The 13,510-nt window shown below is 47.0% G+C and overlaps 1 protein-coding gene across 3 annotated transcripts in view; it reads left to right on the top strand.

The window, feature by feature from the left end:
* Tet2 (tet methylcytosine dioxygenase 2) overlaps window positions 1-13,255 on the top strand; it is a 97,076-nt gene extending 83,821 nt beyond the window's left edge. For all 3 annotated transcript variants that reach the window (XM_004866253.4, XM_021245477.2, XM_021245476.2), the window contains 3 exons: window positions 4,534-4,671; window positions 6,719-7,070; window positions 8,645-13,255. In XM_004866253.4, coding sequence (XP_004866310.2) covers window positions 4,534-4,671; window positions 6,719-7,070; window positions 8,645-10,068 — 1,914 coding nt within the window. In that variant the 3' untranslated portion in view covers window positions 10,069-13,255. The remainder of the gene's footprint in view (window positions 1-4,533; window positions 4,672-6,718; window positions 7,071-8,644) is intronic.
* The last annotated feature ends 255 nt before the right edge of the window (window positions 13,256-13,510 follow it).

The raw sequence follows: 13,510 nt of genomic DNA, 5'->3' as shown, positions 1-13,510 counted from the left end.
AGTTTTCAGAGGAGAATGGGCTGATAATGAGATTCTAGAGCTGTCAGCATTTTTAAATGTGTTTTCATTTTTAAGTGACACATCCCTAACTGCAGTTCTGGGCTGCATTGACAATTCAGGATGTGTGGTGATGAATGTGGTAACTGGCACGTCTGCAGCTTCACAGTGCTCCGTAGGAACATTCAAACTCTCTTGGTGCTCCAAAGTTTTGATGAACTGTCATCACAGTTACCTTGCCGGGTTGAAGAACAGAACGTTAGCAGTTAGTGGTTATTCTGCCGACATCCACCCCTCCTAGGCCCCAGCTACCTACTCCTCTCTTCCCCACCACTTTGAGGTCAGCGTTTTAGCTTAACACATCACATATATGTGCTGCTTGTCTTTCAGTGCCCGACTTATTTGATGTTACCATGTTACTACAAATTACAGAATTTCATTCTATTGGACACTTGGCTTGAGTCCATACCTTGGCCCTAGCCAGGCGTGCTGCAGGGAACCTGCACAGACATCTCTTAGACACCCTGATTTTAGCTTCCTGGGAGGAGGATGTAGCAGTGGGGTTGCTGGATCACATGGTGCTTTTGTCTCTGGTGTACTGAGGAGCTGACATAGTGTTTTCTGTATGGCTCTGTTACTTGTCCACCAGTGGCATATCAGATTTCCCCTTTCTCCACATTTTTGCCATTATTAAATTTTGCCTCTAGTTTAATGGGGGGCCACCCCTGTGCCCAGGCAGGATGGCACCAGTGCTGGTAGTGAGCTGCCTCCCGTGCCATTCAGGGGTCTCCAGCTGCCTCCGGACGCCTCTGCAGCTGAGCCCTGGGACAGGTGGTGACCACACGCCCCATGGTGACCCCCAGGGCCCAACCCAGGTCCTGCAGCAGGGCTTCGGGTCAGGGACAGGAGGGGCTGCCCTTTCCCACCAGCTGAAGCGTCCGGGGCTCAGGGCTGATCCCCAAAGCTGCGGTGAGACCCTGCTCAAGCCCCTTCCATTAGGCGTCAGCATGTCCACAGTGCCATTGAAAACAAGGCGTGTGTTAAACTTTAAAGCACACGTTGCCATTAATCCCCGTCACATCCATGCCCGAGGATGACTTTGAACACACTCTCCCCATCGTCCCTGCCACTTTCTGCAGCAGCTCTGGAGTCCTCTTTTCCGGCATGTCTTTAGTTGTGCCATCCTGGCTGCCTCAGTGGCCTTAATCAGTTCAAAGCACGGCTCTTTCCTGGCCATTCTGACTTTGGGGGAAGAGCCATTGTCGCACTGTGGCAGATCTGGTGAATAAGCTGCACGAGGACACAGTGTGATGTTTTTACGAGCTGCCTTGTCCTTGGACTGTATTTCTGATCACATCTCTAAAAGACACGCAGGAAAGAGGACTCCAGAGCTGCTTCAGAAAGTGGAAAAAAACAAGGGGATGAGTGTGTTTGTTGGACACAAAGGGGAATATTTTAGGGTAATTCATGGCAATGTGTCTTTTACCATGATTTTAAAAATTCGGTCACTCGCCGTGTTTATCACCCCTCATAGCCCCAGTGCAGTGTGACAGCAGACAACAGCGGTGATGGCTTCATGACTGTCCCTTTGGGCGGAGGGACGCAGCCTGGCACCTGTAGGCAGCCATTCACACTCTAGGTAGAAGTGGACGGGGGGGCGGGAGTGGAGAGGGGTCAGGGATGTGGGGACGAGCAAATGGGCAGATCTCCCCACTTCTCTCCTTTCCCCCATGGACTGAAACGGCTGAGCTTTCTCCCTGTGCTGGGGGCATCATCCCAGGCACATTTATTTAATCACAGCCTGTTTGTGAGTGGTTTTATTATGGCAAACGTGTTTTTAGCAACATGACTATAAAAGTTATTGTAAAGGCTGGTAATAATGCTGGGGCAATCCTGCAGTTTTACAACGTCTTGGTCAGTATCACAGAGAAGCATGGGGGGGTGCCTTCATACTGGTGTAAAAGTTTAACTTGGGCATGAAATGCTGCAGTAAATCAAGCTATAAAAAGAAGAAAATCAATTCAGTCTATGTTGTCTGATTTTAAAGTTTGGCTCTGTTGTGTTGACTGATTTTTAATTTTTTGGTAGGTGCTAGCAATCAAAGGGCTTTCCTGGGGAAAGGGACAGAATAAGAAAGCATTGTTTTTACTCTTTGACTCTTATTACAGGCTGCCACACACACTTGAGTTTTTAAAGCATTTATATTCTTTCCTATTACATTTTGCTCTGTCGTACCTTGAGCCATTTTATATATTTCCTGAACTTAGAGATATTTTGAGGAGCTTTATATTTTGCTTTCTAACTTACAACAAGATTTTAATTTCCAAAATGTGTTCCAATATTTTCATTTGAGTAAAAAATATAGGTAGGGGGTCCGTGACAATGAAACTCACAGGAAAACTGCTAGAAACAAAACACTTATAAACCCTAAATATGAAAATCCACTAGGTGGAATATTAACTGCAGAAGCTTAGTAAACTTGTAAACATAGCAATGGGTAGCTTCTGATTTGATGTAAAGACAACAAACAATCAAGGAAAAACACTGACCTGCTCTGAGGCCTACAAGACATCAGTATGTGTAACTGACGGCCCACAGGACAGTTGGAGATTTTTTAATTCTTTTCATATTTGTTCAGAATGATACTACATAACCCTAAATACACAAATATCAGCAAACCCTACATTTTAAAAAGCCACAAAGAAAACTACCTAGAAGGGTGCATCATAATCAATTTGTTTGCAATTTAAGTGGCAGAGAAGTGAATTTTGTCAACAACTTTTCATGTGGAAAGTAACCATAAAGACAAGATTTTGTCACAAAAAGGAAGAAAATAAACATCTTTCAAATACTCAAAGAAACGGGGAACCCTACAGAAATCTGTGACCAGTGAAAACAATTCTCAGAGACAAACATACCTTTTCTCAGAGGTAAAAAAAAGCAGAAGGAATTCACCACTAGCAAACATACATCTTGTCAGATTTTTCTTCCTCCAATACTAGGGATTGAACTCAGGACCTTGCACTCGCAAGGCAGGCAGATTGCCAGTGAGCTAAATTTCTGGCCCTCAAACTCACATCTTAAAATGTAAAGGCAGTGCTTGGGCAAATGAAAATCATACAAGGAGAAACCTAGATTTTTGGGGGGGGAACCTTAAACTCACCACATTCCTCCTTCCTCAGCCTCTCGAGTGCTAGAAAAATGTCTTATTGAATGGCTCAGGGGTGTTGGAGATCTTAAATCCCTAAAACAAAAGGAGCTTAACAAAGTGATAGAACAAAAATAATTTTTGTATACTAGCAGTAATTAAAGTGGAAATAACAATAACCAACTAAAACAGCATCAAGAATACAGAATTCTTAGGCATAAGAACATCTCTTTGATAAAGTGGAGAGTTATACCAGGTTCATCCATCACAAGAGCAAACATTCCTAAATGTCAGTTCTTCCCAAACTAGTTGACAGGTTTAATACCAAAATCTGAGCAGGCTTTTTGAAGGAATTGACAAAATGGAAAAAAAATACAGTATACAGTGGTACCTTGGTTCACAAACTTAATTCTTTCCATAATTTTGGAGAAGGTTGCCATGGTTGTGTTCACCACCCAATGCAGTGTTCGAGAATGGGAGCAAAATTTGCTGAATGCGAACCAAGTTGTTTGCAAACAGAAGCATTTGTGAACCAAGGTATTGCGGTGTATTTGTGCTCATATATATGTACACACACAGGACCTGGAATACTCGGTTTTTTGGGGAGCACAGTTGGAAGGGCTATAGCACTCAATTCCAAGATCACCAACACCCTGCTAGTAATTGAGACAGATTGTGCACACTCACCATTATGCACCCATGGATTAGAAAGAGTTCATAAGTAGACCCAACAAAAGCCATCACCTGATTTTAACAACGGCAGTTGAGGCAGAAAAGGATGTTCTTATCCAGTGGTGTGTGAACAGTTGGATAGCCATAGGGCATGCACACCCACCCACCCACCCACCCAAGAAGCAACCTTAGCACTTCACAGATATATAAAAATTCAGTTCTAGTGGACCCGTTTAAAGTGCAAAGCAATCTGTGGCAGCAGAAAGCAAATCTGCTGCTGTGTGGAGACAGAGCGGGAGACATGAGTTCCAAAGGTGCATGAGGGAAACTCAGGTGCCCAGTGGAAATTAGATTTGTGTGCAGCAGTGGGCCTGTGGACATGGACGTGGATGCATGAGAAAAGTGCTCACCTAGAGCACACCTGCTGCTTAAGAACAATAATCGGGGGGCTGCGAATGCAGCCAGTTGGCAGAGCACTTGACGGCTGTGTGAGCCCGGGGTAGACCCAGGATACAGAACCCCCTGAAGGCTGTCAGTTACACCCCAGTAACGAAATGCAGACTTCCCTGGGTTCAGGAATCTGCTGTTTTGGGTCATTGTGTTCCTGGATGTCAGGCCCAGAATTTTCCTAAAAGTTGGACACAGCCCAAGCACTGCGGAGGGCTCCTGTCAGCTGGGAGGCCCATCCCCACCTCACACCCACCCCCGTCTCTCAGGTGGAGCTGGAACACAGAGCCCCCGACTGCCGGCTGGGGCTGAAGGAGGGACGCCCATTCTCGGGGGTCACCGCCTGCTTGGACTTCTGCGCCCATGCCCACCGGGACCTGCACAACATGCACAACGGCAGCACACTGGTGAGTCTGGGGTGAGCTGCCGTCACCTGGAGCTCTTTCTGGGCAAGGCCCACTCCTCCTAACTGGCTTCACAGTGCTGGGAACTATACCAACAAGTACAGGAGGGCTGGGGCATCTCGTTGCGAATCTAAGCCAGGGTCTAAGCCACCGGGAATGGCTCCCCCTTCAGTGCTCTGTCTGCACGATGAGTTACCTGCAGTCAAACTGAAAAGCATTCCAAGCCAGCGTGCATTGCTGCGGGAACAGACGCAGATGGACACACTGCCACTGTCACTGTGTGTGGGGTGCCCGGCCATGGTGCAGCAGACCCACTCCACTCAAGGTCACACGGGGTGCGGAGGAAGGGGGCTTAGGTTGCAGCTTCAAGGAGAAGAACTCGATAAAGTCAGAGAGAGGTGCCTACTCCCCACTGCCCAAGGCTGTCCATGGTGCAGACAGGAGGAAAAATCTCAGAGCTGGGCATGGTGCCACATGTTGATAGTCCCAGCTACTCAGGAGGCTGAGACAGGAAGGTCATTGGGGGGGGCTTATGAGTTCCAGACCAGCCCAGGCCACACAGTGAGACCTTGTCTCAAAAAGAACAAAAGAAAGTCCTGCTGAGAAATCCATCGATACATGACTCTCCCCAAGGCATCACCAACCCAGGTGTAGACAGAGCTGAGGAAGGTGTGGGGGGACTGAAGGTGACTAATCAATCCCAGGCAGTAAAGGGTGGCAGTGAACTCAGGTGAGTGGTAAATGACAGCCAGGCGCTTTGAGGAGTAAAGTTTTGCTGAGAAGCAGAGACAGTGTTAGTGTGATGGCCTACATCAGAACTTGGAAAACTGTAAACGGAAAGATTAGGTATTTAATTTAGCCCCTTGAAAATGCAGAAACCACTCTGATTGCTAGCAGAGGCTCAAGGCAGATTGGCCACAGGCCTGTTTGAAGACCCCGGAGAGCCCACCCTGACTTCGGGAAGCATCGCCGACTACCCCGAGAGCTGCTCATATTAGGAGCTGGCCTGGATTCCGGGAAGGGGACCTGCACTAGCAGGAAGAGGAGGACAGAGTTCAGAACTGAGGAAATTGCCTGAGGCCAACCACAGCCTCATTGTGTGGGACGGAAGGCAGCAGTGGATAGGAGTAGGATAAGGATTCACCTGTATGTGAGGAAAAAGTAACCAGGTGCCTAGAAACAGGAATGTGGAAAAGTGACAGTGTCCCCACTGCCTCAGGTCCCAGTTCTTATCACAGTCACCAGTCACCGGCAAAGGGTCACCTCCCTTTCCCTGGTGGCTTCCAGTGATTCTACACCACCCTGTCCTTAAAAACCCTAAATACTAAACACTGCCATTAAACAAGCTTTCATCAAAACCAGGATGCTGTGACTACCAAAAAAGTCATTAATTTATCAAAGCAAAAAAGGCAGCTTCGGGGTTTTGTTGTATGTGGTGGTAATTTCAGAAAAGCCCTGAGACCAAAGAGAAACGCTGAGTTAGGTTTAATGGAGAACAGAGGGAAGTAGAAAGTATTAGGTGCGTATAACCGGTATCAACCCAGTCTCCAGTTTTTCATTCTTCACATCTTCACGCTGGTGGCTTTCGAGGCATCTTGAACACAATGAATTCCTTAAACAGAGCTTTGGGAGTCAGGTGTGAAGAAAGAGGTGATACTTCTCTGTGCACAAAACTAGACCAGGCAATGGTGACACCACGGCCTGGGAAGGTCATTTGTAGAAGAAGCCCCAATCTGTCCCTCCCATTTCTGAAGCAGGAAAAGCAGAGCTGGCCTCCTTCATTTTTATAGTAGGAGCGTGGCTTCCTCTGGGGGGCGGAAGTCTATGAAGTCAGACTTCAGGCTGCATAGACTCAGACAGCAACAGAAAGGGCAGCACTGTGAATCTCTCCCAGCACCATTTTGACGCCATCTGCATTTGTAAGTTATTGGGTTGCACAGCAGCATGGCGGCCGCTGCCCCAGCACAAGCCTGCGGGCTGAGATAGGAAGTGCACGTCCACACTGCTCAGGGACCTGCCCCTGAGCCATAAAGTCTCCCTTGCCCACCAGGTGTGCACACTCACGAGGGAAGACAATCGAGAATTCGGAGTAGTGCCCGAGGATGAGCAGCTGCACGTGCTGCCCCTGTACAAAATCTCCGACGTGGACGAGTTCGGGAGTGCGGAGGCTCAGGAGGAGAAGATGCGCAGTGGCGCCATCGAGGTGCTGACCTCCTTTCGGCGGAAGGTCAGGATGCTGGCAGAGCCGGCCAAGACCTGCAGACAGAGGAAGCTGGAGGCCAAGAAAGCAGCAGCTGAGAAGCTGGCCTTGCTGGAGAACAACACCATTAAGACCGAGAAGGAAAAGGCGGCCTCGAGGACGAAGCAGGTGGAGACCGCGGGCCAGGCCAAGCAGCTGACAGGTAAGCAGGGTATGGTCTGTGTGACAGGCGTGCGCCTGAGCAGCCCTGGCCTTGGGGAATCCCCCAGGAGGCTGCATTGGATCCTGGCCTTGGCCGAACCAGAACCTCCCCTAATTGTAGCAAGGGCCAGGTTCTCCCCTCGGGGATAATGCACCACCAACCCCAGGTTGACGGATTTATTCCATAATAAACTGAAAGAAAAATGATAGAAGGAGACCGGGATTAACCTGGCAGGGCAGGGCAGCCATGCGCTTGCAGACATGGGCAGTAAGCCAGGGACAAGACCTGCAGCTTGGGTGCGGCAGCAAAAATGTAGCAAGAGTCCTACAAGTAAATTCTTCCAAAATGAAAAAAATCAAACATTGATGACAAAAAGATGCAATGAAGGAGAAGAAAAACCTAATAAACCTAGATGACTAAAACAGCACCATTTATTGATATGTTTGAAAAAGATCCTTTTCCTGAGAAGCAATGAGCCTGTAGCTTAGGAGCTGTTCTCTAAATCTCTTACCCCTCAAAATAGGATATACCTCACTGTGGCAATGCAGCATCATTGATCCATACTAAGTTCCTATGCTCTTGCTGTAGCCCTTGGCCTTCTGTCTGCAGTTGGTACTAAAAAGAAATCCAAATTAACTACAAAAAATGTTTATCTTTCAAGTCCATTGTCCCAGTTTGCTAAGCAGCAGCCATTTCTGCTTGATAAAGTCACACTTCCTAGCTGCTTCATTTCCAAGCTCAGGGAAACTAAGTTATTTAGAATAAGCCAAAGATGCTGTGTCGATTCCTTGCCTTCCATGAAAAAGTCAAGCCCATTCAATCTCTGATGGCTCCTTTACATTGTCCGTAAGGCAGAACCAGTCAGAGCTCAGGTCTGGTCCCTTCCCACTGCTATTTTCCTGCAGATAATTATCAGCCCAGGTCTCAAAACTGTCACTGCAGCCCCACTTACTCATTGTTATTAACCCGGGTGACTTTACGAGTGCAGTTAGGAAGCAGAAATAGGACTTTTGAAAGCTTCACCTACCAAGATGAACGTTTCTTTACAGTACTATCTACAACCACATGAATTTCAATCCTGGAAAGCCTTGTCATGAAGTAGGGTTTGCTAATTATATTGGCTGCTTTGTATTTTTAAACAAAAGTCATTTTTTGTCTTAAAACATTGTTCTATCTTCCATCGCAAAACTGATGCTACTGCATTTTAATTTTATACCTTATGAGTGTGCACCAGGCCGGGGCGAATGAAGTTTGAAGGAGATGTGTTTGCTCCCCTCCGGGCCCTTAGCAGTAGGGCGAGGAGCTGGCTATGAACCTCATTCACAGGGCACCTGATGATTGCTGGGCCTTACAGAAGCACTAGAGGAGGGGGCTGTGGAGGGGAGGGGGAGGCAGAGGTGTTTGCTCAGAACTCCAATGGCCCAGAGCTCCGGGCCCGCCTTCGATGTGCTATGACCAGAACCCCGGCTGACTGCACTGGTGTGGAGGAGCTGGGAATCACTCACAGCAGCCTTTCTCACCTGCGTGTAAACATCCTTGACAAGCATGCGTATTCTGCTCTCCCTTTTCCACAGAACTGCTGCGACTCTCAGGACCAGCTGTGCCCCTGCCCCAGACCCCAGAGCCGCTGCAGCACAGCTTGCCCAGGAAGCCCCAGCCAGAGTCCACCGGTGCCTACTCCACTGGCGCCCCCGGGCTGCACGTGAGACGGCCCAGCCCCGTCAGTCCTTACCCCAACTCTTCCCCCGCGGCAGACATGTACAGAGGAACCAGCCCCGTGAGCATCAATTCCTCCTCACCCCAAGCTGCAGGTTCGTGTTTGAGCTCTCCTAATCCCAGGAGCCCCTACCCTGGGCTCTTAAACCAGAATAACCAGTACCCAGCCTATCAGTGCAACGGGACTGTGTCCATGGACAGCTGCTCCCACTATCTGGGCTCCTACTCCTCCCAGGCCCAGCCCATGGATCTGTACAGGTACCGGACCCCAGAGCATCTTACCAAGCTGAACCTCCCACCCATCCACACCCTCTACCAGCAGAGGTTCGGAAACACCCAGGGTTTCCCCTCCAAGTTCTTGGGCTGTGGGAACCCAAACAGGCAGGGCGGTGCCTTCAGCACCTGCGCCCTGCGACCCAGCATCCACCACACAGGGCCCTTTCCGCCTTACACCCCCCACGAGATGGACGGCCACTTGGTGGGCGCCCCCTCCAGATGCCCACCTAGCCTGGGCGGTGCCAATGTGGACTGTAAGAATGGGGAGTACCACCCAGCTTCCCACCTGGTCCCGAGCCACAGGAGCTACAGCACAGTGGCCGGCAGCATCAGCAGCTCCCTGCATGCCCTGCGCCTGCAGAGCAAGGAGAATGCCGTGCTGCCCCACACAGCCAACGGGCTGCCCCGGATGCCCACCGGGGTCCCCCAGGGCAGCCCAGCGTCCACGCAGGCGGTGCTGCCCAGGTTAAGTGAGGCCCGCAGTCTGGAGAAACGGGGCATGGTTCTGGCTCCCAGAGCCGAGGACGACGAGGTGTGGTCAGACAGTGAGCAGAGCTTCCTGGACCCCGACATCGGGGGCGTGGCCGTGGCCCCCACCCACGGGTCCATCCTCATCGAGTGTGCCAAGCGCGAGCTCCACGCCACCACCCCCTTGAACAACCCCAACAGGACCCACCCCGCCAGGGTCTCGCTCGTCTTCTACCAGCACAAGAGCATGAACGAGCCCAAGCACGGCCTGGCGCTCTGGGAGGCCAAGATGGCAGAGAAGGCCCGGGAGAAGGAGGAGGAGTGCGGGAAGCAGGGGCCCGACCCTGTGGCCCACAAGGCCCACGGCAAGAAGGTGAAGCGGGAGCTGGCCGAGCCGCCTGAGCCGCAGGCGCCCCCCTACCTGCGCTTCGTCAAGTCTCTGGCCGAGAAGACCAGCTCAGCCACCACCGACTCCACGGTCACCACGGCGCCCTATGCCTTCACGCGGGTCACGGGGCCTTACAACAGGTACATGTGAGGCGGCCCGGCCGCTGGGTCACAGCGCTCCCGGGAGCCGCCTCCGCCTCCGCCTCCGCCGCGGAGCGAGCCGGGCCTCTCCGATGCACTGGGACCCACTGCCCGGCTGCAGCTGGCACCCCGGAAAAAGACCAAAGCTGTCTATGCAACGAGCACGGGCCAGGGAGGAAGGTGCTCCAGGGTTTGCGTTGTTAAACACTGGTTCTGTTGTGGACGAGATGCTATGTAAATGTGATCCCGCCCCCAAAGTCTACACATCTGTGACCACTTTGAATAATAGCAAGTTTGCATAATCATGGAACACAAATCAAGTACTGTAGTATTACAGTGGCAGGAATCTTAAAATACCATCTGGTGCTGAATCTATGTTGTACTGAAATACTGGAATTATGGTTTTTCACATGCAGTCCTTACTGTAATCTTAATATTAACTTTTATTTATCAAAATAGCTACAGGAAGCATACATGAATAGCAGCAAAACACTGAATTTGTTTGGGTGTTCTACGAAATGGTGCTAAGAAAATGGTGTCTTTCATAGCTGAAAATTTAATGCCTTTTTTCATTGAGATGCTACCAATGTACTCCAGTACCCCAGAAGAAAGGGGGTGCCTTTGCATTCAAGTTTTTATCCTGAATTACCTGTTCTTACACAAGCGTAGTTTTTAAAACGTGGACATTGTAAAGGCCTCTGGATTTTGCTCACCCAGTGACGTCCTGTAGGACAATAAACATATATATATGTACATCTATACACCCACCTTTGTATATGTGCACATACAGGTATAGGTATAAATATTTTAAGTGGCGTTTTAGAAGCACTTTGCCTACCTAAGCTTTGGCAACTTGAACAATGCTAAGGTACTGAGACGTTTAAAAACAAAAGTTTACTTTCATTTGAGGACGAAATTTTTTTGAAAAGGAAACAAGGAAAGCTTTTAAAACATTTTTGCTTTTGGTCACATCTGTTGATGAGCAATCGTGTTCACTGTTAACACAGCCAGTGAAATCCGCAATGAGGCGTGCTGGATTGAAGGAAGAGTCGGTCCACAAAAAACACGTTTTCTGGTGCTCACCTTACGTGCTATACTGTAAAACAGTTTTCTACAAAGTTGTGAGACAAGTTCATTGCTCAGACATGTCAGCTGTAAGAACTCTGGTAGACACAGGTCATAATTAGCCAGATGTCCACTCGAGCCTACACTCTTCTAGCGTGCTCTACGCTCCAGAAGCTGAACAGCCATCTGCTTTTGTGTTGGTAATTCTATACCTTGGGATGTCATCATGTCTTAGCTTAAGTGTCCTCCTCAGCAGGAAGATTGAGTGGACTGAGTCCGGCAAAAGATGAATAAACAGGGTTAGTTCTGTGTGTGTCTGTTGGTTGAAGAGAAAATAAATAAACAAAACAGGCAGCTGGTTTGCTGTAGTGGTTTTAAAATTAATTTGTATAAAGAAGTGCAAGAGTTGTATAGTAAATTAAATTGTAAACAAAACTTTTTTAACGCGATGCTTTAGTATTTTAGTACTGTAAAAAATATATACATATACATGGAATTGAATTCGAACTCACATCACGATGGTGCTACTCAGCCTGCTACAATGTTATCCTAATGTGAGCTGAAAATTCACAAAAGGGTTGAGTGATGTTTCTACTTGCCATATACCTCAGCACTAGTTTGGCAATAGGATTTTGAACCGAGAGTGAAAGCTTATAGCGTTATGTACCATCATTTTTCCAAGTCTTTTTTTTAATTATTAAAAATACCTTTTTTTCCAATACTTGATTTTTAGCAAGTATAACTTGAACTTTGACCTTTTTGTTTTAAAAAATCAGGGATATTTCAGCTCATGTTCCCCCTTACGCCAACACATCATCTGTGTTTGTGTACAATTGTTCTAGGTTAATATATTCTTTTTCAGGGATTTAACCATTTTATTTTGAATCCCTCCTATTTTGTACATGTACTGATATAAGACTAACTTGTAAATGTGTTGGCTGTTAATTATAACGAAAAGTTTGGAGAATTTTTTTGACTGTTTCAAGGAGGAAAAGAAATTACATGAAAATAGAATGCACTGAGCTGATAAAGGGAAAATTGTAAGCTAGGAGTTTGGGAAGTAGCTGTTGGCCAGAATATGTCAACTCTCCATAAAGTCCTTGTGATCTAGTCAGTACCAGCAAATACTTCATGAGGACTTCGACAGGTGGGCCTAACACAAGGCGTGGTATCCAGTAGGACTGTACAATTACATTTAGCGCTAAGTACATTTTTGCTTACTAGCTTTTCAGATAAATTCTTAATCAGTGGAAACTCTTGGGTTTTATTGGTTAAATCTTTTAATCACTGCAGACTTTGGGGTTTTATTGGTCAAATCTTTAATCAGTGGGGGCCTTTAGTTTCTATCGGCCAAATCTTTCTAAGATGATTTTTGTCTTTAAAAAGCTCTCAAGTTTATGGCTGTGTCCAATTTATAAGCATTTTTAAGCCATTTGCTTTGGATCCAAATCACATGGTTATTGTTTTCCATAAACCATAATCTCCAACCCAAAGCACTGCACATGGGTTTGGTGATGTTGAGTGAACCATCCAATGATTGTTTGGTGACCGTGTCATCCACTGCCATTTTCAAACTGCTGGCCAACTAGAGCAGGAAGTGTAGTTCAGGTAGGTGGGAAGAAGTTAGGTAGGAAGGAAGTAGAGTGTATTGTAAATATCAGATCTCTGATTGTACATATCTAGCCTGCCTCAGAATGAATGAAAAGCCAGTCTGCAGTTTGCTTATATAGGAATGTCAGGTTGACTCTATAGCCATATTTGAAAATGCTTCAGTGGTGGCAACTTTACTTGAATGAATTTTTCATCTTTATTGACGCACAGTGATGTATAGTTCACTTTAAAAGCTAGTGGCTAACTTTGGTAGGAAATGTTTGCATTTGGACACTAAGATAATGAACTGTGTGCATTTTTCTATGCTTTATTTTTTTAACAGTCATTTCATTCTCATGAGATGTTTGGTTTGTTTGTAAAATCTAAGGATGGTTATAAATACTGTAAAGTATTGTAATGTTATGAATGCAGGTTATTTGAAAGCTGTTTATTATTATATCATTCCTGATAATGCTATGTGAGTGTTTTTAATAAAATTTATATTTATTTAATGCACTCAAAGTGTCCGTATACTTCCTGAGGTCTGCCACCTCTTTGAGGTTAAAGAGAATGAAAAAAAATTTAAGATAACCTTTTACTCATTGATTGGAAAAAGGTCTCTCTACTTCCTATTTATCTTTTATTTTGTTCTTCATATATATTTTTAGTTTCTCATATAAGAGAACACATGTGATATGTAAGCTTGTGTATCTGACCTATTTTGTTTAATATTATGGTCTCAAGGTGCATGCACCTTGTGAAAGTCTCTAGTTCATCCTTTATGGCAGAGTAGTACT

This window comes from Heterocephalus glaber, unplaced genomic scaffold (assembly GCF_053883595.1).
Source record: "Heterocephalus glaber isolate CG9 unplaced genomic scaffold, H.glaber_assembly_v1.0 deba00001688, whole genome shotgun sequence".
NCBI lineage: Eukaryota > Metazoa > Chordata > Mammalia > Rodentia > Bathyergidae > Heterocephalus > Heterocephalus glaber.
This window is presented reverse-complemented; position numbering and strand designations above follow the sequence as displayed.